The sequence below is a fragment of the Ammospiza caudacuta genome, chromosome 12, assembly GCF_027887145.1.
Source record: "Ammospiza caudacuta isolate bAmmCau1 chromosome 12, bAmmCau1.pri, whole genome shotgun sequence".
Classification (NCBI taxonomy): Eukaryota; Metazoa; Chordata; class Aves; order Passeriformes; family Passerellidae; genus Ammospiza; species Ammospiza caudacuta.
The window spans coordinates 10763046-10787191 of record NC_080604.1 but is presented as its reverse complement, the minus strand read 5'-3'; the positions used below and the strand labels follow the sequence as shown (position 1 = coordinate 10787191).

The window sequence follows — 24146 nt, the reverse complement described above, 5'->3', positions numbered from 1 at the left end:
CACTATTAAGAGAGGTAAGGACTAATTTGTGAAAGAGCTTAAATTATATACACAAGAGTTTGGCAGCAGTGACAACAAGCAGCAGGAGATCAGTGAGGTGGAAGAGAACCAAGCTGAGAAATTCAAACAACAGGGAAAACCCACTCACTGAGATCAAATTCCTACAAATTTTTGTATGAGGCTGTCTTACCACATGCAGGAACAAGTCATGATCACTCAGTGAGGAAAGCCCTTTACAACTTACCAGCCAGGAACCTGGAACCTCAGAGAAGTCTTAGTCCTTCCAGCAGGCTGGCTGTGCAGGCAGGGGCACAAGCCTTTAGGCAGACTTCACTTTGGGAGCAGAGCAGATAGATTTTGTACAGAGACACAGCCCATGTCTTGTGCCAGCTGTGACACCTGCACATGGATGGCCAAGTGCAGGAGCTGCACCCCTCCTGCCTATCCCCACCCTCCTGCCCTCTCTGGGGAAACCACTCCATGTTTAACCACTCCAAGTAATGTCTTGCCTGCTTTATTAGAGACAGATTTGTTAGTCATTTGCTTTGGGGTATGAACTAATTTAGGACTTCAAGTCCATGCTTCAGTCATAAAATAAAGACATTTTCTTGTTGCTGCTTCTTATATAACTTTTGTCAGGCAGGTAATGAAGGAAGAAGCATGCAGGTTTAACACAAGCCTCTGTCCACACTTGAAATTTTGGGAAGCTGTGGGTGGCCTAGCAGAAAAGCAGGTAGCCAGCTGTAAGAGAGCACAACAGCTTTCAGGAGCTGAGTACAAGCATGAGAATTTCCCTCTAAATGGTGATTTATCAGAAGCAAATACATTAAGAGACTCACTTCATCTTGCCACTCCCCTGCTTCTCCTTAGGAGGACCTACAGCACTGCAGGGTCACCTGCCTGTCCTCAAGAGTCCCAGCTCCCTGGGAGAGGGTTCTCCATTATGTGCCTTACATCCTCCTCCTTGGAGCACTGCAGGGCCAGTCCTACCTCAATCCACTGCTGGCCCTCTTTTTGGATGACCATTTTAATGAATATTCATTTTAATGATCCCTCTACTCAGCATCTTACCACTAATCTACTTTCTCCAATCCTTCATCTGCAGCCCTTAATGACTCCACTGAGCCTCAAGCTTGGATGGACTTGGATGAGATCAATCCATTAACAAGCTATTCCATCTGACCATGTAACTACACCTCACACTGTCTCAGTGCACTTTCAGCACCATTCTCAGCCCTCCCATCACCAGGATCAGGTCTCTGCTTATTAAACATCTTGGCAGCTACTACAACATGCAGCATCATCATATGGCCATTTCCAGGAATCTGCTGGAGAGCCCATAAGCAGAAGGAGGTTTCAATATTTCTAACAATGCCACTTTGCATTATCTTGCTGCTTCAAATAATTCCCTGCCTCCAGCCCAGCAGAACAAGCTACTACAGGGATTTCATTCTTCCTGAGCAGCCCAAAACCATTTTGGGAACTTTATCATACCCACACTGCTCAGAGGTGGCCACATCTGCAATGCAAACCCAGCTGCTATCCTGCCCTGCCCATTTCTTCTTTTCTCTTGCCTCCCTCCCCCCATAACCCACCAGCAAGTGCAGTGTCCAAATTTCCAACGAGCTCCTATGAAAGCCAGCTCCAGTTCAGACAGTCACTGCAATGCTGCCTTTGAAAAGAGGTTTCAGTCCCCTTGTGCATCTTACCCAGTCACTGTGACATATATCAGGAGCTAGCTCATGGACAAGAAGAGGGACAATTTCCAAGGCCAGGCCAGATGCTGACACAGGGAAGCCAACCTGGCAGGTTTGCTCCTGCAGACCCCAAATAGTATGGTATCTCTGAAATATTTTTCCTAAGGTGTGAGCTCCTCAGCACCCTCGTCTCTGCTGTTCCCCCAGCCTAGCCTTACATCACCTCTCAAGAAGCAGCAGCAGGATGCTGTCCCAGCATCTTTTATTCTCTAAAAAAACCCACATGCCTGTACAGACTCCATGCTGGAGAGGCAGCAAGGTAAATAAGATGGAAGTACTATTCAACCTTCAGAAGGCACTGGGGATAGAAGAGAGGTCAGAGATTCTGGAATTGATTTAGTAAACCAGTGAGCTGACTTTAAATTAAGACTGGAAAAGGAATAGAAAGGATATAACTAATTAAAGAACATGATACAAAAGGTTGAAGCAGGTATGATATCTACTATGAGCAGACCAAAGCTTTAAATCAAAGCTGATATCTCACTCTGTTTTAGGGAGTAGAAGAAAAACCTTGAAAAATATGCAAGAGATGAGTTGCCATGTATTTGCATGGATTGGGGAGTAGAGGGATTTCAGAAGCTACAAATTAAAGAAAAAAATTCCTTGACCTAGAACTGACAACTCAGCAACAATTCTACACAGAAACCCCTGAGACTGTGGAATGATTTGGTATAATGAACAACACAAAGTCAACAATAATAATTTGTACCACTAAACCACACTAGTGAAGCTGCAGCAGTGCAGCCACCCCACAAGCACACATGCCCACCCTTCCAGCTGTCAGAGCTAGTCCAGTCTCCCACACCAGGTGAACAACCTCACCTGGGACCAGGCCCCCACCTATCAGCAGAGCTGTATCATCTGGCTGAGCAAAAATGCAAACCACATCCACAACATTTACACCTGAGCACTGTGCAAGCCCATCCAGGCTCTCCTTCTGAAAGCAGTACTGCTCAAAATAGGTATGATGAGATATTATGAGATGGGAGAGAATCTTCTGCTGTGTCTCCATGTATTACTGATCATTTTAAAATCCCACAGATGTCCTGGATGACAGATATCATATCAATTACCATAAGATCCATACTACTCCCTGCACCAGCATCACCTTCTTCCCACCCTTTTCAGGCTGGTCTGCAACAATGGCCATGAAATTGAGGCTTTCAAATCCCCTCTGCAGAAACTTGGCACTAAATAATTTCTGTGGAATTAAGCTTATTGTATCCTGAGTACAGGTATGAATGGTAAAAATAATATTAAAATATTGGACAAGGTGCAAATATCTGAAAACTGAACTCCTCAGCATGCAAGACAGTGCCAGAACATTTGCTTGAACCAGCTAAATTTTTTTGCTGAATCTAGATCACACATTGACAGGGCATTGTTATTGAAGAAGGAAGCAATTAACCACTGGGTTATGGCCACAGAGACTTGATGATTGCTTATAGGCCCCTCTATTCAGTACAAACAGTCAGCCAGATTATGATTTGATGTAAAATTTGAACGTCATTAGTTTTCCATATTCAAATGCCTCCAAACAGTTCATTATAATCTTGCTATTAGCAACGGAATTCCAATCTTACAAGTTTGTATGATGTGCACTGAGCAAGTGGGAGCTGAAATTTATTATCCCTCCAGCTAAAGCAGAGGGCTGCCCAGGTGCACTTCATCATTTCAATGACTGATGCAGAAGGAGAAAGATAGGATTATTTTGACATAAGGTTTATTTAGAACAAGCTCAAGATAATGCGCCAACTCAAGGCTAAGTTGTACATCTGCAGCTCATCTGGGGAATAAAAACTCACCTGTTTTCCACTTCTCTGCTAACAATACTAGGACCTGCCTTAAACCCTTTAAACTCCCGGTTCCCCTGGCTGGATGTTTATCCCCATCTAGCACCTTTCATTTGGGATCTCACTGCATTTCTCATCCCAAACATGAGGAGCTCACTGAGCTCATGACACCTTATCCTCTGATGCTCAGAGGTGGTGAGCAGCATCCCCACTCCAGCCTGACACACATTACCTTACTCTCCACCACAGAGATGAGGATCTGCTCCATGATGCTGCTGGTGGCGGGGACAGAGGTCTGGATGTGGCCGATGACGATGCCGATGGCCACGCGGGACAGCTCGTAGCTCAGGTGGGTGTTCCTGCGCACCAGCTCGATCAGTTCCGCACCAATTGTCTTGGGCACCGAGGCCGCCAGGCCACCGGCCTCTGCAGACAGCGACTCCACCCCAGCTCCCTTCTTATCCTCCAGGCAGAGGTTGCTGAAGGCATCCAGGCTTGCAGGGGGGGCCAGGGCAGTTTTCTTTCCCTGAGAAGTCTTCTCCCCATCCACATTGTGGGACCTGTGGGTCCCCCCTTCGCCTGGCGGAGCTGGGGCGTTCCTCTTGGACTGGGGAGATTTGCTGGTATCCTTTGGGGAAGTGCCGTAACGGGAGTGGGAGACGGAGCCGCTGTCCAGGTTGCGGGTGATGGTGGTGTGCACGCTCCGGCTGGGGACGGGGGGTGGCGTGTTGGCAGGACTGGACGTGGCTGTGGGGAGAGCGCTCTCGGACACAGAAGAAGCAGTGTACAAAGTATCCAGGGATGTCGTGCTTATAGAGGAGGCACTAGAAGCTGACCCAGGAATAATTTCAACAGCATCTGAAAGGGAACAATTAAACATGCCTTAGCAACAGCATCAAAGGAAAAGAGAAAAACCCCAAATTGCTACAGCACAGTCCATTAAGAGGCTCATTGTGCATTCGACCAGAGCAGTTTAACTCCTCTTCCTGCCTCACTTATCTCAAAGCAAAAATTGTACCAGTTCTCTCTGGAGCATTCCCACACAATCACCTCTTTAGAAAGGGGAAAGCTCCTCTGCTGAGATGAATACCCTTCAAAGGGCTTAGTGTTTTACACAGGGGAAGGGAGGGCGAGATGGACAGAACTAAGGGACAGAAAAGTCTTTTCCCCCTGGGTTAGGCTTTTTCTGTGTTAAGGATGTAAGCCCTAACCTTTGAAAGATGGTGCCTCAGAACTGCAAGACACAGAAGGCTTCACACACAAGCCTGCACCTCCCTCTTGCACTGACAGTGGAGGAAACACTTGACTGACAACCTCTTTAGTCCCTCCCTTTCAGCACTCTCCCAACATTTGTTCACGAGCCCTGCAGCCCTGCTGGCACCCACTGATTTCACTAGCCTCCACACTATCTGCTCTACTGTATTTCTACCCCCACCTCTAGTTCTGACTAGCTCTAGCAGTGGGAGTCCCACCTTCCAAGGGAAAAAATCCACAACAAGCAAAGAGATATTAAGATTTTTCTTTCCTTTAATCTGGTTTTATGTATAGTTTTGGTTAATCTTATCCATTAGTTTACAGAGGGCAGAAATGTATCTGAGTTCTTCCCTGACTATGAAAACAATTACTTGGACAAGCAATGGGTTAGCTGGGGTTCCCAAGAGCAGCTGGTGTTAGTGCTGGAAGAGAAGGAGCTGTACTCCATGGGGAGCTCAGAAGGCTGTTACACACACACATGCCCAAAAGAAGGAGCAGTGGGACTGATGTGAAATGCCTTTGCTGCCCTTCCACAGGCAACTTCAACCCTTCCTGCTCCATCAGTGCTTGGAGCCCTCCACCAGTCCATCCACCACTCCTCCCAAAGTAAACACCACCTAGGCAGAAAAACTGGGCCCTTCACACCCACACAGGTTCAGCATCCCCCTTTTTCCTCCTCCTCACAGAGGATCATTCATGACTCATAGCTCCCCCTATGCTTCATTAAGTAATGAGTTGAAGGAAACTGACCTTTGCAAACTCCCACCACTCCAGTGAAAAATGGCTCAATACCATTAAGCACCATTAAGGAAGCTGGTGCCAGTCCCAGGTCTCAATTACCTGCAAGTCAATAGCTCTGCCCTGCTCCACACAAGGGGACATGAGTGGGCTTGAAATGGGCTGAGTGTCACCAATGGCAGCACTGTCACAGCACAGCAGAGCACTTGGGCAAGCTGGCAGCAAGTCAGAAGGATAAGCATTACTCTGTCAGCTCAACCACACTGCAGATGGAGAAGCTCCAGCCCTGACCCCATGGTCCTGCCCTCAAGTGTTTCTCACCAGCTGCTCCTCTGCCTGTGGGCAGCACATAGGCAGATGTGTCCCTGGTATTATTACTGCTCCTTACAGGCACCAGACACTGAGTTAATGGAAATTCAACCACTGTACAAAGAAAGGGCTCAGTAGACTGGTAGTTGAGACTGCATTAAAAGCCAGTGAGATGCCCTGTATCACACACTGCACTGCAAGAAAACGATCCCTCTGCCTTGTTGGGAGACAGCCATGGTGTCTGTGGGAGAAAAAGGACCTTAAACCACTGACTCAGTGCACTAGCCAGGCTAGCCACATAAGCAGGCAGAGTTGCTCCTTGGAGAGCCACAGGCACTGAAGGAGCAGGGGGATGCTGTACCTGGCACCCATTCACAAGCTGCTCAGACCCTCCCAAATCAGAGCAGGCTTGAAGGAGCACAGGTCACCAGCTCTGGACCACTAGCATTAAAACATATAGGAATCAGGCTGCATACATCTTATATTTGTAAGGATATAAACCATAATCAGAATTCAAGGAATGGATGAGGATGCTCATGTAAGCACAAAGCAGAAGCATTCAGGCCCCATGGCTGTTACATCACCCAGTGTCTGCTTCATGCTCAAGACCTGGAGAGCAGCTTGTCCTTACTTTTAATGGGAGCAGCAATCTGTGTGTTCTTGCGCTTCTCTGGAGGTGGGGGGGTGACAGGAGCAGCACGGTGAGCCTGTGGTTGGATCTGTAAGGAGAGATTGCAGGGCAATCAAAGGAGGTTAACAATAAAGATATTCTCTTTATGAAGGCTTCCTTCTCACATGCATGTGCAGATTTGTCCTTACATCTCTCTTGTCATTTGGGGCAGTTTTCTCAGGAGGACAGATGCTAATGGGCAGCCTCCCAGAAGAACAAAGCAGGACTCAAAGTGACTTCATCCCCTCCCTGTGACAGGCAAAGCAGCCCTTGTTTAATTGCTGTGTTCAGAAGCACATGGCACATATGTCGTGTAGACCTGTCAAGCATTTACTCCTCCTTTATTCCAAATGCAATCCCACACACTTACCATGTCTCCACATTACTCTCAATAGCTCCACAGAGGCTGCAAACAGAGTGTGTATTTACACATTCTTCTGGAGAGATCCATTACATCAGCTACAAATACCCTTGCAGAAAGACAAAGCCAAGGACTGGAAACATGTAAATGCCTTTTCCATGCTTTCAAAGCTATTTCTGCTCATGCAGGGAGAAAATAGGGTTTAACCCTCTGTGCAATACTATGCTACATATAGCAAGACACACTGGGAAAAGCTTTGCCAGGGAGTTGCATTAACTCTCCACATCTGGGGATTCTTGTGCAAGTCTCTTCTAGGATTGCCAAGCCAGCAGTGTACAAGCCCCAGACCCAGACCCCTACACTCATCTTTTCCTGTCAGATCTAAGATCACCACTATCACATTCATCCACAGTTACTTGAGTGAGGTGCAGCCTCAGGATTTACCTCTGATCAGCAGAGCATCACTGAACACAGCAGCCAAGCTAGGTGGGAGCACATGGCATCACTACACCAGTCCCCACAGCCCAGCAGCTCAGGGCCAGGAGACTGGCTGGGACCTCTCAGGACTGCTGGGATTCAGAGCCTGCTGCCTCAAATGTGCCTCTGCTTTTATGGGATATTGCAATCACTGTCTGTGGCCAAACCTCCTAGGGGAGCACAGGAAGGGAAAGGAGGTGATGGCATGAATGCCTTGGGTAACCTGGCTTTCAACCATTTGGAATCTACAATGACATTCAGTCTACCACAAGTGAAAATTTTCCAAGTTTGTTTAGCCCCGGAAAAGATGTTTTTCTGTGCCCTGTCATTGTTGAATAAACCTATATAAACACCACTAAGGGCACAGAGCTCTGCCACTCTGCCATCCCAGAGTGAAAATCTGAGACAGGCCCCTGAAGGGTCTCTATCTTACATTAGCTCAGCAGAAACAGAATGAGAAATGTATTTTTTCCCCCAGATCCAGGAAGGGCAAAAACTTCATCTGAAATGGGAGCAAAGATATTCCTATAAATAGAACACCTTCAAAAGCCACCTCAAATATTCACAACTCCATGCCAAAAGCTGACAATGTGCTCACAGCCCGTGTCTAGATCCACTAGACAAGTGAAGACAGCAGTTTGCACAAAGACTTTTAAAAAAGGATCTCTTAGTCCCTTTCCCACCCAACACCAAATACATCCAACCTTATACCATGCCATATAAAAAGTCACTTTACAAGTGCCTTCAGCCAGTGAATTAGCAGGAGGCACTGCTGCAGACTCCCTGCCTGCACACTCTGCTCCTGTCAATCCACCCCACATTGTTCTCTGGGTGAAATGCTATCCAGTACTTGCATACAGCTTCAAAAATTATCTGTGTTGGTCCAAAAAGAGACTGCACAGCTGAGAGAGGTCAAGCAGATCAGGAGGGGTCTCTGCATTGCCATGGTTGGCAGGCTGGCCCCAAATCCAGAAAGCTCAGCTGTGCTAAAAGCAGAGCCCTGTCTGCAGAGTGCTGGAGCTGACAGCACGAGTTGGAGCTGCTTGGCATGGCACAGCCACCATTACTGGGGCAGTGGGATTTAGCAGCCAGGCAGGCTCAGAGCTTAGTGCAGATGCATGACATTGTTTGGAGATAGCGAGGGTTGGGTCATTATGGAGTATTTCCACGGCTTCCAAATTTACCACACAAGTTTAACAGTTATTACAGGCTAGTGCTTAAATTAATAGATGTACAGACAATGCTAGGTCAGCCCCTGCCAGTTTAGGCAGCCCCACACCACAGTACAAGCAGCTGCAAGAACATGAAGCATCACAGGAATTTCCCTGTGCTTGCCTGAGCTGCATGATCAGGAGCTATGAGGAGTAACCAATGGCCATCCCCTCTCTCCACTCCCCATCCTAACCACTACCTGGGGCCAACAGGAGGATGGACAACACCAAAACCCCCAAAGGAAAACCTCCCTCCTCTGCAAGGTGACCATGCAGGAGTCCTTGAAGTCCAGATCCCACCTCTCCAGAGGAGAAAAGATGAGGGACCTTACCAAAGGTTTAAAGAGAAGCAACTGCACTTGTGTTGAAACTCTCCCTTTCCCCAGACCTCTATTAAGGCACTGTGAGCTTCCTCAAATCCACAGATTTTACACATCTGCTGCCTGTCCTTTACCCTTTTGCAAGGACTGATAGCAGGCTGTGCTCCCTGTGCTGCTCAAAAACAAGAGCTGACTTTACCACAACACTCTCATTCCCTTTGCAGCCAAGTAGGCAGAGAACATCACCACTCTGACTCCTGGGAGCAATGTTATTATAGTAGTACCCTTTAAACAAAATAATAAAACAGTAAACCAAATTAACAATCTCCCACCCACCACCTCCTCCAGGCAAACTCTGCCAAGCCAGACACACTGGTCTGTAGCAAAGGTTTCTGGAGATGAGCATCACAAACTCACTGAGCATGCACAAATGCAGCAGACTGACTAAAATACTCCAAGAGCCCAACCTCCACCCTTGGCAGCTGGTATGGCAGCAGCCCCAGCCTCCCACCTTATGCTGACTGGGGAGGAGCTGAAGCACAAATGCCCTCACCAACTACTGCAGCCAGTTCAGTCCTGGGAGCAAAACCACTGAGAGGAAACCTCAAATTTTGCTTAGGTTTTCAGATGCAAACAGTAAATGCACTTGAAAGTCCCAAGCAATGACAAGCACATGCCAAGACCTCTGCTACTCTGGAGCTAGTGAGAAAGTTTAGATTTCAGTGGGTCTCCTCTTAGGCTCCTGCATAACCAGTGGAAGAAAGCAATGCTGCTTCCTCCACTTTGTATTTTCAAAGTGCTCAGGAAATCCACTGAGCTGTTAAAATCTCAAGGAGCCCTTTCAGCACAGGGCTAAGCTGGAAGCTCTTCAACTGCATCCTCAGTGCCACCCAGACAGAAACAGTTCTTTGTCAGCCAAGGAAATTTGTCTTCCTCCTTTTTGGCAAGCAACCAAACCACAGACCAGATAAAGACAGGGAATCAGCATGGAGAATGGGCTGTAAGGTGCCCCCTTTGCTTAGCCCATAATGTACAGGCTTCAGAATGGAGCTAGCTTGACTGCCAAAGAACAGAAATGAATGCTGAGGAGAAAAATGGGGTTTGTAAGAATTGCTGTGTTCAGCCAGAGTGAGCCAGAGCTGCCTTTCATCCTCCCAAACTCACAGTTCTTCAAGTATAAAACAAGCCTCATCTGCTAGGGGTGACAGCAGATCAGTGCCTTATAAACACAATACCTCCAAACACTCAGTCCAGAGAGATGAAGAAAAATTACAGTGCATGTGTTCATCTGTAGGAGGAATAAAATGCTCATCCTTGCTTGGTGCCTTTAGCCCTAAGATCCAGCTACACCTACACAGGGACATCTGGCACATCATTCATCCCCAACAGCCACAGCCCCATCCTGGGCTGCTACTTTGAAGCCTCACTGATGCGACACTGTAACCTTGGAACTGCGTGTCACCGAGATAAAAAAAGATCTGCTTTAAATCTTATTTCCTGCAATTTGCCTTTAATTCATCATGATAAGCAACCTTCAGACAAAGCAGGATCTTTGGGGTTTTTTTTGGCTTTTTGTTTTGTTTTGAGTAGTATAAACAGGCAGCCACAGCAGACAAAATGCTTAAGGACTAATGATCTTGTGCAGACATAACAAGGGGGAAATGAAGCAGTGCTGAGTGCTTGGAGGGAGCTCTCCTGCTCATATCAAAACTGCTTTTCAAAGCATTCTCCAAGGAGCCTGCAACTCTTTTAGAAAGTTGCCAAGAGATAGTCACACAGTACAAAGTGGATTTCACATGTCACCATAAGGCATGGACCCTCAAGGACTCCAAAAAGCATGACAAGTGTAAATGGCAGAGGGACTGTTCCAGATTTCTTAGACAACAACACTTCACACTGCAGTAATCCCAGGTCAGCAGCACAAACACCTGACTTGTAACTTCAGCTGCCAAGGCATTTTATTCACCAGGACAAGAACCATCACAGCACCAAAGGAGGAAGCCAGCACGTGTCCAGCCCATTACCTGGTAGAGACCTTCATCCTCCGCCTCGAACTCGGTGTTGGGGAGACTGTGGTGCCGCTCGTAGCCCGTCCTGCACACCCCGTTGGGCTGCCGGGACACATCCAGGTGGTGGTCACTGGAGGACTGGGTCATCACTGTCCCCTGGGGGGTGGGGGAGTGGCTCTTGCGGGACACAGTCTCCTTCCGGTGATGGATCAGCTTTCTGAAACGGAATGATGACATCAGGAAGGACAAAGCTCAAGGGAGTGACCACGCTGCAACATTGAAATTATTTTTTAATGATTTATTGCTTTTGGGCTATATATACCAGAATGGGCTACATTACTCTAAACACCAGCTCCAGTTTCATTAACAACTAAGGAAGCACTTCTGGGGGAGGAAGGAAGAGGCTTTGCAAAAGCCCATAATTTATTCATCAGTTCACTGGAGAAAAATGCCTCTTCCTCGGGGGAGAGTCACATATTGCATTACAAGCTTCAGAAATTGCCTGCACTTTAGAATTGCTGTTCAACCGAGATTAAACCAGCATGCCTCAGCACAGAGGCTGAGGTGTCAGAGAAAACAAAAATTCTCCTCAGAAGCAATTATTTGAGAATGTATTAAAGACCTTGTGTCACATGCCAAAAACCTCTACAATTCCTCGCTGGTAAAGCAGAGAAAATGCAGCCAGAAAGGTTTTGGATTTCTCCTCCAAGCCTACAGTGTGGCTGAGAATCTCCTCTTCTTGGCATGCACAGAGAGAGCCAGGCCAAAGCTCTCCTTTGCTGGACACAGCTGCCAGGAGGAGCAGCAGCAGCTCAAACACTGGGAAGTTCTCCAGTGCAGCAGCACTTTGAGGAACAGAGGCTCAAACCAACAACATCCAACATCCCCATGGACAGAGTGACACTGTGACCACCCTCCATCTGCCAGCTCTCCCAGGTGCCCATCATACTTACTGGAGGACATCTCTCTGCTCCAGGTTGTATTTCCCCCCATTCTTCATGGCTGCATTGTGCACAGCCTCAATGGCACGGTCAATGGACTGCAGAACCACATCCTGCTCCAGCACCTGAAAAAACAACATCCAACATGTTACTGTGCCCTTCAGCTGAGGTTCTTTTGCACCAGAGGTTATGGCAGGAGAGATCACAGTACAGTAAACTCCCAGAGTTTATCTTTGGGAAAGAAGGTCACTGTTACAAGCACCGAAGTCCAATGATCCCAACAGGGAGACCAGAGGCAAAACTTCAGGACCATGCAGCAGCCTTGAATATTTAGCCTGCTGCAGGGCGGTTTTGAGATCCCACTGCAAAGCCAAGTTTATCCCAAGCCCAATTATTCCTCTTCTTGCTGCCTTCCTGTGGAGCAAATTCACAACTGTGAATGTGACAGTTGAAATCTGGTGATCTCCAAAGTCTATTGGCTCTGAATGATTATTTTTTTGCTCACTTTTTTCTTGATGGTTTTTGTTCTTGTTTTGTAACTTGAAGCACCTTTTCCAAATCACAGAATCACTGGGTTGAAAGAGACCTTCAAAATCATAGAGTCCAACCCATGCCCTAACACCTCAACTGAACCATGGCACCAAGTGCCACATCCAGTCCTTTTTTAAACACATCCAGGGATGGTGACTCTACCACCTCCCTGGGCAGACCATTCCAGCACTTTATCACCCTTTCTGTAAAAAACTTTTCCCTAATATCCAGCCTATATTTCCCTTGGTGCAGCTTAAGAAAGCTGTGTTCTCTCATTCTGTCAGTTGCTGCCTGGAGAAAGAGATCAACCCCCCAGCTGACTACAGCCCCCTTTCAGGGAGTTGTACAGAGTGATAAGGTCACATCTGAGTCTCCTTTTGTCCAGGCTGAACACCCCCAGCTCCCTCAGTGGTTCCTCACAGGGTTTGTGTTCCCAGCTCCTCTCCAGCCTCGTTGCCTCCTCTGGACGCGCTCCAGCATCCCAAGGTCCTTCCCAATCTGAGGGGCCAGAACAAGGCGCAGCCTCACCAGTGCCAAGTACAGGGGCAGAACGACCTCCCTGCTCCTGCTGGTCACACTGTTCCTGGCACAGGCCAGGATGGCCTTCTTGGCCAGCAGGGCACATGCTGGCTCATGGTCACTCGGCTGTTGATCAGTACCCCCAGGTTCTTTTCTGCCTGGGCACTGTCCAGCCACACCACCCCCAGCCTATAACACTGCAGGGGTTATTGTGGGCAAAATGCAGAACTCAGCACTTGGATTTATTAAATCTCCACCCAAGCTGTCACAGCAACATTTATTTCTCCTGCCAGCTGGTTTAGCACTTGTTACTGCAGTTAAAATAAACAGCAGCCTTGAAACACCAAAGACCACTCCCTGGGCTCCCAGAGGAGGCTGGAAGGGGAACAGGAAAACAAAGCAGGTTCCTACACTTGTGACAGTCTAAAAAGCTTTGTTTACCAACAGTTGCTATGCCTTCAGGAGAAAAGACCTTTACAGGACTAAGGCAGAAGGCAAAGGACACAAGACTGAGTCTCTGACCCACAGGTCTCCCATAAGCTGCCCCTGGTGTCACCATCCACTCAGTCCCACTGCTCCAGCCTCAGCCATGCACGAGGGGAGGAGGGGAATGCTCAGAGTCCAGTGCTCACTGCAGCTGTTTGAACACTGAATCCCTCTTTCACTTGCTTTGCCCCCCTCTGTGCATCAGAGCAACTATTTATGCAGCCAAGCAGCGGCTGGATTCTCATCAAGGATGCACCTTAATTGGCCTTAGGGGGCTGCAGAGCACAGGAGGGAACCCTCCCCACCAGGGCCAAAAGTGCCTGCCTCCATAACACTGGCATGCAGTTCCCTGATAACATCCTATGTATTATTTATATCCTGGTTAATTGCTTAAGCAAATGTGAATTAACAGCCACCACAGACTGTGGGGAAAAAAGCAAGGTGTGGATGAGAGACCTCTTCTGCAATACTCAGCTTCGAAAAATTTCGGAGATTTTTTTTTTTTGCTGATTTGTTTTCCCAAGAAAAATACATAGGAAAGAAAGCAACTGGGGAAAACTTTAAAAATAAAACCAATTTTTCTAAAGTATCAGGTCATGATCAAAACCAACACTCAGAATTCCACTTTGGGATGAAACCTCCAAGCAGCCCCATGTGGCCTAGGGCTATGGCCTAGGGAGCATTTCATCACCTCCAACCACAGAACTAAGGAAATGGAGCAAGGTGTATTTGAACACATTCCAAGGGGGTTTGGAAGGAACAGCAAGTTATTTCAATGAATTCACATCATCTTCTGAAAAGATAAGAGAAAATTACAGCAAGCTGCATGCTCTTTCTGGGAAAGGGGAGCAGTGCAGAAGTCTCCAGCACTGCTGTCCCCAGGGGAATGCCAGTGTTGCTCTGAGTGCCACAGACCCCTGCCCTCTGCACACCCCACCTGCCCTCCCACATGAGCCCTCCCTGCCCCATCCCATCCTCCCCAGTCTTCCACACTTTCACCCATATGGGTTTAAACCCTTCCTCAGTCTGATCATCCCAGGGAAGACAGCAGTACAGAGCACTGAATCCTAGTGAACAGCTCAGCATCTCTGCCCTCTTCCACAAGGCACATCAGCACAGTCCACAGGAATCCATCTACAGGCTGGGATCATAGAATGGTTTGGGTTGGAAGGGATCTTTTAAATCTTCTAGTTCTAGACCCCTACCATGAGTAGGAATGTCACTCACTAGACCAGATTGCCCAGGGTCCCGTCCAACCTGGCCTTGAACACTCCCAGGGATGGTTCCACAGTTTCTCTGGGCAACCTCTTCCAGTGCCTCACCACTCTCCAGTTAAGGAATTTCCCCCTAACATCCAATGTAAGCCTCACCTCTTGTAGTTTAAAACCATACCCTCTTGTCTTAGCAGTACCTGCCAATGTAAAAAATTATTGTCCATCTTTTATAAGCTCCCTTTAGGTACTGGAGGCAATGAGGTTTCCCTAATGCCTTCTCCAGGCTGAACAATACCACTCTCTCAGCCTGCCTCCACAGGAGGGTGCTCTTAGGGAGCTGCTCCTTGCTGTGCAATGCCATTTATTAAGGAGAGGGTGCTTCCTTTCTGATAAAACACAGCATTTTCACACTAATGCAGCAGTGCTGTGACAACTGGCTTTTAGCTGCTGTGCCCTTCCCTTTTGTTTCTGTTCCCAACCTTCTATTAACAAGGCCCTGTCAAAGGGCTGGAATAAAAAAGCAGCATTAACTTGCACTTTATGACATGGTTGATGCTGCTCATAAACCACCTCCCCTGCTCAGCTGGGTTGGGAGGGTGCATGTTGGGTGAGGGGGAAATGGCAGAGCCTTCAGCACAAGGGGCTGCCCTGTATTCTGGGTTGTAGGACACTCACCATCAGGGATCCCCTGCATTGTAGTCATAAAGTTAAAAAGTATCAGTATCCTGGATAGATCATGTGAGTCAGAGGAATCTGCACACTCCTCGGGTTAACCAAAATGGCACTGCTTTGTTTAAAGGGGGAGGGATGAAAAAGCACATTGCAGCTGAAATGAGCACAGGTTGCAAGGGGGCAAAAGTCTGATTTGCCAATGTCTCACCTATGATCTCCTCCTCCCTAGGACTGGAGGGATTACGTGGTCACAGCAACTCTGGGCAGTGCCTCACTGTTCTCCCCCTGCAATCGAGGGAGATCAGTCACTCTGCAGGACAGGGGAATCCTGCCTGTATCCAGCACCCATTCCTGAGGATGCTGGCAGCTGGGACACAGGCAGGGGTCTCACATTCACAGGCAGCCCTGGCCACGCACAGCTCTGCAGACTGCAAAGGAGAGAGGCCACAAAGCAGCAGCAAGAGCAGAGCCCTGGAGTGCAGGGCAGGGCTGGGTGCTCCAAAGTCCTGCAGAGTCCTGTGCTGCAGCCCTGCCCTATCCTATGCTCTGGGCTACAAAGATGAACCCTGTTCATAAGCTAAGGCTCACATGGAAGCAAGGGAATGCATGAAAAGGGCATTGCTGTACAGAGGGCTGCCAGAGGAGACTACCAAGCAAAGCCCAGGAATTCAGCTGGATTTACTGATGCTGCACGGTGGGGGTTGGCAGAGCCCTGAGCAACCACTGCAGCATGCAAGCTGTTAACTGTGTCCTTCAGCAGTTCACTGGCTTGCCAGGCACAGACACAGCCATGCCAGCCACTCTGGGAAGGCGGAAAAGGTGGCGGGGACAGGGCAGAGATGGCAGTGGAAGGCACCAGCCCTCACAGGGTGAGTGCAGGGGACTCCTTGGTCAGCAGGGAGTGATGGTGCCCAGGCTGTGGCCAAGAAGCACCAGCCTTCTGCCCAACATACCACAAAGATCAAGGGGTATTTGCTGAGGTATTGATAATACATTCCCACTGGTGCTTCCCCCCAGAAAGGAGTGGCTGCCACCCCCTTTATCAGATATTTCTGGTTTAATCAAAGAACACTGCAGCAGAGAAATGCTGGGCTCTATACACAGCCTGTCTCCACCACCCTGGTGACAGCAGAGAAGTGACCCTTGGTGACCACAGGCCATACTGGCCATGGACACTGTATCAGAGAGCCAAGGCTACCACCAGCACCCCACAGGCCAGCTGCTCTGCAAGGAACATAGTTATGGCTCTAATTGAGCAGTACCATCAGCCAGGAAACTGAATTTCTTCCTTCATAGCCTGGTGTAGGAAAATCACAGCAGCATTAATAAATCATTATTTCCTCACTCCTTGCTAATAACAGAACCAAACAAAGGGCATCCCCAGAGCCTGCTGCTAATTTCCTCCCCACCTGAAGAGGACAGAGCCAGACCTCAGCACTGCCTTGGGGTGCTTTGCACACCCCAAGGTGGGTGGGGAAGGATGCCTTTCTCAGGGCCAAAGAAGCTTTTAAGAAGTACCCTTCCAGAATGTCTTGTGAGTACCTAAGCATGGCCCTGCAGAGACAGGAATGCATCTATTCCTATGCCTCACACTGCTCTCATCCCCACTGCCCCAAAAGGAGCAGTCTCCCCAAAAGGAGCACACCTGCACTGATGTGTCACACAGGCTGGTGAGAGACCTGAGCAACTGAGAAGACACTGCAGGTGTCCTTGTTGTACAGCAGCACAACCTCCTCTCCTGCCCTCCCCAGGCTATCAGAAATGTTGCCCCCTCTCTCTTTGTTTGTAATCTTTCCACATGTACCACTGGTGTTGTTTAAATGCACTCACACAGAAGAACTTGCTCAACAGTCTAGAATAATCATACCTTTCAGAAAAGCATTTTCTAGACAAACAGGCTGACAGCTGCATCAGCTCAGACAGCCTGAGCCACTCTGTGTGCAAAAGGCTCCCACATTTATGAAAGTGGCCCATTAACTTATGGCAGGCTTTTCTTTGCCTCCACAGGGGGCTGATCCAAGAAAATATAGCTTTTTTTCTCCTCCTACCTCCCCATTCATTAGTGATCAAGGGCATTTACTCTTCTGCATGTGCAGGAATCAGTGCCCTCATGCCTGCAGCTGCCTCTGCAGCCAGAGGGGTGCCCAGGCAGGGCTGCTCATCCTTACCCTCATCTCATTGCCCCAGCTTTCACAACATGACAACAAAGGACAGACAAAGTTTTGTCTCCAGTGACAGCTCAGTTTTCATGCAGCTGCACTGACACGGACCACTGGTGAAATTAGGATATTTATCCTGCTGGCATCCACAGGCACAGGCTGGTTCTTTGTTTCACAAATCAGAGAGGAACGCCACCTCTTAGGTCACATGCCCTTCACCCCCAGTCACTGCCAGACTGTCTGCATGTTTATTCCTTCCAGACTGAAGTGATCATGGCACCAATTTACAAATATCAGCTATCCTTTGTCCATGGCTCAGTGATGTGCCAGATCAGAGTTCCCCCTTTGGGACCACATGGCTCAAACAAATGGACTGATTTTTGGTTTTTTGCATTGCTGGGGAAATTCAGCTCATTTCCCTTCCCTTTTGCAGCCCAAATCTGAAATTTTTAGTCCTCAGGCTGCTGGCTAAGAGAGATGCATTAACTTATTCTTGCCAGCATGAAGATATTGTGCCTCACGGCACATAAAAGCACACAACAAAACCACAAGTGAAACAATGGGCAACTGCCCTGGTTACTGAGCAAATAAAGATGAGTACAGCTCCAAACAAACCTGCAGCATCTCCGACTCGCTAGCGAGAAAACAAAGACATGGCTGAGCTCTCCTGACAAAGAGGCAGCCCAGAAGCAGCCCAGGAATTCCTGCTGATACACTACAGCGCGTTTCTCACGGATCCGTGTTTTTCCACTGTGTGCTGACAGCAGCCGCCTGAGCAGGCAGCCGGCACAAATGGGAAATGAAAAGAAAGGATGGCCAGGAAAAGGGCTTAAGCTGTGCAAATCACGCTAAAGCCAAAGCTCCTGGCAAAGACATACACTGACTAGGGACAAGAGGCATTCTGAACAAACAGAACCCTGGAGGCAGCAGAGGGATGCGCAGCAACCAAACCTCAACCAATTTCTCTCCCAAGAGCAGAAGCCTTGGAGTCAGGGAGCAGGGGGCAGAGACAGGCTGAGGGACAACAGAATGCATGCAACCCAGCACTGCATGCAACCCAGCACTGCATGCAACCCAGCACTGCATGCAACCCAGCACTTCCCGAGGTGGAAATGCTTCATCCTAAGTCTCTCCAGCCATGCTCAGACCCTGTTAACTGGGCACAAAGACCAGAATCAGCCACTGATTCCTTCCCCTCATAATTTTTCACACTCCAGTAACCAGAACACGTCTCATGCCAAAACAGTCTAAGAGGATAAAAGCAGAGAGAGAAATTTTTAAAATAAAACAATCAACACATACTCATGTATCCTGCTGTTCCCTACTGCCTTGTTAGTGCTCTCAATGCTTCAGGGACTTCCCTGGCTCAGCCTGCCCCAGGTGAGCAGCTGCCAGACAACAGAGGTGCCCCTATCTTTAGGATCACCTGCTCAGCATCATTTTGCACACAATTGTCAAGCCAAGTCAGTATCTGACATGATCAACATGGCATTTGTGTGAGAAAATTTACATTTCTACTGACACATAAACATAAAACGTATACACATACATAAACATAAAATGTATATACATACACATACTGGAGTTATCACCTACACTGAAAAAGAGACCAGTAGACAGCCTCTGCTTTGATGAATATGCAGGATTATGAACCAGGATGTATCAAGGTGGAAGGAAAAAATACTGCAGGGCAGCACTAGAAGTATACCAAGACTTTTGACATATTAGCCTTTGAAGATGAAAAAAAGCCCTACAGAAGGGGTTTTGCCAGACTTTGTGCGGTCTTCAGTTTGGTACCCTAAAAAACTGCTACAGATGTCATTCACTCTCATTCAGCACAGCTCCAAGATCACTTGCACACAATTAGCACAGGTCTATGAGATAACCCCAATATTAATTATGATCAAAAATGCAACTAATTTCTAAGTTCCCAGCGTGCTGGGAAGAATGCAAGGTGCTAATCTCAGCCCATCTTTGTTTTGATTGAGTTGGCAAAAACACGGATGTGGGATGAAGATCCAACCACAGAAACTCTCTTTGCAGTTAATAAGATTTGCCAAGAGCTGCCAGATAAAGGAGCAAGGTCAGAGCCCAGAGGAAAGAACAAGACTGGAAAACTCTGCAAGTCCTGGCTCTTTATCTGGCATTCAAAGAGGAAAGCTCAGCTTCCCCGCAAAATTTATTTCCATAGCAGAAATTGTAACAAAATGCCAGAAAGGTGACAGTTATATAAAACCTAAGATGAAAATATTCAAATGTCTACCATGATTGAGAGAACTCTTTCCCTTCCCAATTACCCTTGCCTTGGAGCACATTCCAGTACATGAGGATCAAGTAAGTAAAAGTCTCCAGGGGTCAAGCAGGAAAAATATGCAATTACACTGTTAATTCAACTGATGCCCAAAGACACATGCAGAAGAGCCCATATGTACATGTGAACCAAAAGGGACTTTCCTCCTGCATGCCACAGACTGGCACTGATGTAACAGCTTGCAGTTACATGTTTGAGAAAGAGATACTAACTCGTGATTCATCTTGCACAGGAATTTATGATTTATCAGCTTTTCTTCCCAAATCCTCCCTGTCCCATGACCAGCACTCTGGCAAGAGTCAGAAGGCAGCAAACTGGAGTTATTATGTGCTTTGGGATAATAACTGTGTTGCCCAAACCCAAAACCATGGGGAAATTAAAAAGTGTCTCTTATACAGACAGAAAATGGGGAAATGCAAAATTAATTGGACCTGCTGTCTCAGTCCCAGAGAACATGGAAAGAGAGGCAGCAAACACAGGTCTACAACCCAGGAACACTGGCCAGGCAGGAAGGAGAAGGGGCAAGGAGGGTGCACAGGTCACCATCCAAGGAAGGGCAGAGCCTGTGGGCTTGGCAGGAACAATCTGAGTCTGTCACATGGAGAACAAGTGCTGCTTTCTGGTATCCATGAGATGAACAGCCACATGTACTTCATTAAAGCCATTAATGAGGGAGAAGAGATTTCATCCTTAAGAGGCAATCACAGAAAAGTCATCAGCTAGTTTTAGTCCTGGACAGCTGTAAATTGCACAAAAAAGTGAACCAGACATGAATCCCCATAATCTTTTGAGTAGCACCAGGATCAGAGCTACCAGGCCTGGCACAGCCCAGGCTCTTTTCTGCTAAGCTGTCACTGTGAGATGAAAACCTGCCTTGCATTACTGTGAGCAAACCTGAGAGAGGCCCTGGAAAGTTGTCCCCAAAGATCATTCTAGTCAGGAGGATCAAAGGCAGCTTGCTGCTGCAGGATCAGTTAACAGTCTGGATAGAAAAGAATTTTTCTGTGTTTTGGACTCTACATGCACAATAAGCATTGCTTCCTCTGCCATGAAGGGGCACAGCTCCGCTCACACTGTGGCAGGCCATCTACCCCTCCCCTCCTCTGCCACAGGTACTTGGTGCATGAAGAGAGAACCTGGCTGAAAGGCCCACAAGGGGTCATCTCTGGCTCCAAAAAAGCTCAGGCCTCAGCTGAGAATCAACCTCCTAGTCTGGAGAGCAGATGTGGGAAGAGATAAAAGAAATATTCTTGACTGAGAGACACTGTTTTACAAACTATAAAAGACATATGAGTTATCACAGAGGCAGAAGCCTCTTACACACACCCTGACAAGTGTTCAAGACTTCTCCCCAAAGTTTGGATGCAGATTCTGAGGTTGGTTTCCAGGGAATTGAGGGGAAGGATCTCAATGTGTGCTCCACCAACAACTGGATGGTCAGACATATTGAATCCTAAGTTATATCATTTCTTCACTAGCTGTAACATTAATAGGTAGCTTTAACTCCATGCTGTACATATCTACCAGTAGTCTCTTTTTGTCCTTATTCCCCTGTAGTATTAGTTCAAGTTTTATGTCTGTTAGTTTTGTGTCTGTTAAATAAATCATTCATTCTATAATAGACCGAATCACCCATTATTAAAGAAGTTGTGAATGAGAGTGGGTTTTGGGGTGCTGGCCACTTCAATAAAGTTACTGTCTGCTGCCAGAAGCCTGGACAAAAGGCAAGGACTTATCTAAACCCCATCCATTCACAACACACACCCAAAATAAAGAGAAAGCCAGCAGGGCAGGAGCAGAACACATTAACTTATAGAGAAAACCCAGCATTTTCCTCTGTAATGAGCATTTCCTTTCCTCAAATTACTGGTGCATCTTACCTGAAACTCAACTTACCAAGCTGTGTGATCAGATCACATGTGCAACCTCCTCTGAAATAAAATGACCCTCAGATCACCATATGGAAAAACCTGAGCATTTTTTAGCAGGAGTAAAATTGCTCCAAGCAAATACAGAATGGCTGGGTTTATGCTGCCCCTTTGTTCAAAGAGGGCAGTTCCACATTCTCATGGAGCAAAACTCATTTGAAGGTGGAGGGATCACTTGCCAACAGTACTTTTACTATCATCCCTTCACACAACCCCTTAGCACAAAAGATAAACCAAGATCCTTGAGGACTTCTCCTGCTAGTGGTGTTTCAGGCCAGGGACTCAAGACAGCAAATATATTTACAAGGTTTCTCCAAAGCAGATGCCCATATAATGTTCCCAAATATGTATTTCACAAGCAACCTTGCTTCTCTCCACAGCCCCCTCTGGGTCACAGGAACAAAGATTTGAAACATCAGTGTTGGGAAACCCCAGGATACCCAACCAGCTTCTCCCCAACATTTTCAAGCTGTACTGAACAGCTCCCACCAGTGTGGAAGAAACACATCTCCTCTTTGGTGGGGACATATTTCCCAACGTGGGAATCCCAAACAAGTCCTCCACCTATGCAGAACAGCACGTCCAGACCCAGCAGGCTTCTTCCAGTTGCTCGGATTGTTCATGACTTCAGTACAAATTACTCGTTCTTGGATTTAAACAATGTAACAACCAGACTGTGTGAAAGATAACCCTCACATGCTCATTTGCTTTGGGTGGGCCATAGTAAAGCTATGGCAAGAAGGAATATCCTCCAAAAGAGGATCCTGTGCCATGGGTTTTGGTTGCTATATATTTTAAGATGTTCAGAGCAGCACTATGGAACAGAGGATGTTATTCGTGCTTTTGGCTTATCAGTGCTATAGACAAGAATTCCATGAAGTTAGGTGTGCCAGCTAGTTCTAGCAAAGCCATTTAAAACTGTTGAGGGTGCAGGTGTAGGGCAGCAATGGAGAAGGCATCAGAGGGACTGAAAACATACACATTGTATTGTCAAGAGAAAGATCTTGCTAATTGGTCACAGACAAAATACCCAAGCATGCACACATCCTTGTTAGCTCAGAGTTGCTTTTGCACGCACATTTATTCCTTAAAGTAGGTAGGGTTTCTGCTGATGTTTCTGTTGCTGACTCTCACCAAATCCAGCAAGTCAATGCAATCATGCTTTATGGGGACAGTGATAAAACTAAAGCTAATTCATACCCCAAAAGCAATGAAGATACCACTGAGATCTGCAGCAGTGTCTTACACTGTTATATGTCTGATCATCAAGACAACAGCACAAGCCAAAATAAACCCCAGAAAATCTTGAACTAAAGATCCTGCAGTTGTTTTTGACTAGCAGACAGCAGAACACTACTTTTCCGTGCTGCAAAACTTCAGCAGACTGACAGTTTCCATTGACCTACAAAAGTAGCTTGAGAATTGTAAGTTTAGCACTGTTCATCAGAGGAATAAGGCTAACTTGCTGCTATCTCTAGACTCAGTTCTAGAACAAATTCTGGTGTTTGTTCAGTGAGCTTTTTCACCTTAAAAAAAATAAAAGGATTCAACTGGATTTGCTGACATTTCACCTTTAAGGAAGTAAGAGTCACAGAAGCTATTCACAAGTGTCCCACACTATCTTCAGGAGAAAACCAGCCTCTGCTTTAGCTGCAGTTTATAATCCCATCTCCTTCTGCAGCTGAGACTAGCACAGGCTCCCCAGAAAACACAAAGAAATGGGGACAGGAGGGGAATGTCCTCATAGGACAATGTGCTTCGGGCAGCAAAACAGCCATAATCCTGTTTTCCTCACTTCCCGAGGCAGTGAACAAAAAAACCTGCCTTTGTCAGACTACTCATTTCCCATGTGCAAAAGTTGCTCCCAGCTCCCATGGCTCATTACAGACTTATTGAGGCAGTTAAAGACTGAGTGTGATGTGAGGATGGTGGTGAGGACACCTCGGGCACCTCCCACTGAGGTGTGCAGCCAGGACAGGGTGCTGGGTGAGGCACCAGGAGGGACAGGCACTGCATGTGGGAGAGGGGACAGGTGAGACAGGCACAGGGGAGAGGGGACAGGTGAGACAGGCACTGCATGTGGGAGAGGGGACAGGTGAGACAGGCACGGGGGAGAAGGGACAGGTGAGACAGCCGCTCTAAACCCCAAAACCGTGCCACACCACAAAGCCACCCCGTGCCAGGACACTTTGCCACCAGAGTGCCCTGCAGTCATGCCAAGCTGCCACACAGGTCCCACAGCAGCTCCCCTGCTGCCTGCACAGAGCCCTATAAAAGGGGTGCCCAACAATGAAATTTGGCTGACAATGTCAGCGCTGCATGCCTGTCTCCAACGTGAGCGACAATCTGGAAAGGCACAGAACTCACCGAGTTTACACAAAAAGGAATTGTCACCACATCAGATTCAGAGGCCATGGAGGTTTGCATTTGTCTGCTCAGTGGAGAGCTTCAACTTGATGTCTCTAGGCAGCCATCTGCTTTCCACA

General features: G+C 47.5%; 1 protein-coding gene across 1 annotated transcript in view; it reads right to left on the bottom strand.

Annotated features, from left to right (window-relative positions):
- NCKIPSD (NCK interacting protein with SH3 domain) overlaps positions 1-24146 on the bottom strand; it is a 51409-nt gene that overhangs the window by 17692 nt on the left and 9571 nt on the right. The window contains exons 2-5 of the mRNA XM_058812885.1: positions 11853-11965; positions 10915-11116; positions 6483-6570; positions 3783-4408 (exon numbers count right to left, since the gene is read on the bottom strand). Coding sequence (XP_058668868.1) covers positions 3783-4408; positions 6483-6570; positions 10915-11116; positions 11853-11965 — 1029 coding nt within the window. The remainder of the gene's footprint in view (positions 1-3782; positions 4409-6482; positions 6571-10914; positions 11117-11852; positions 11966-24146) is intronic.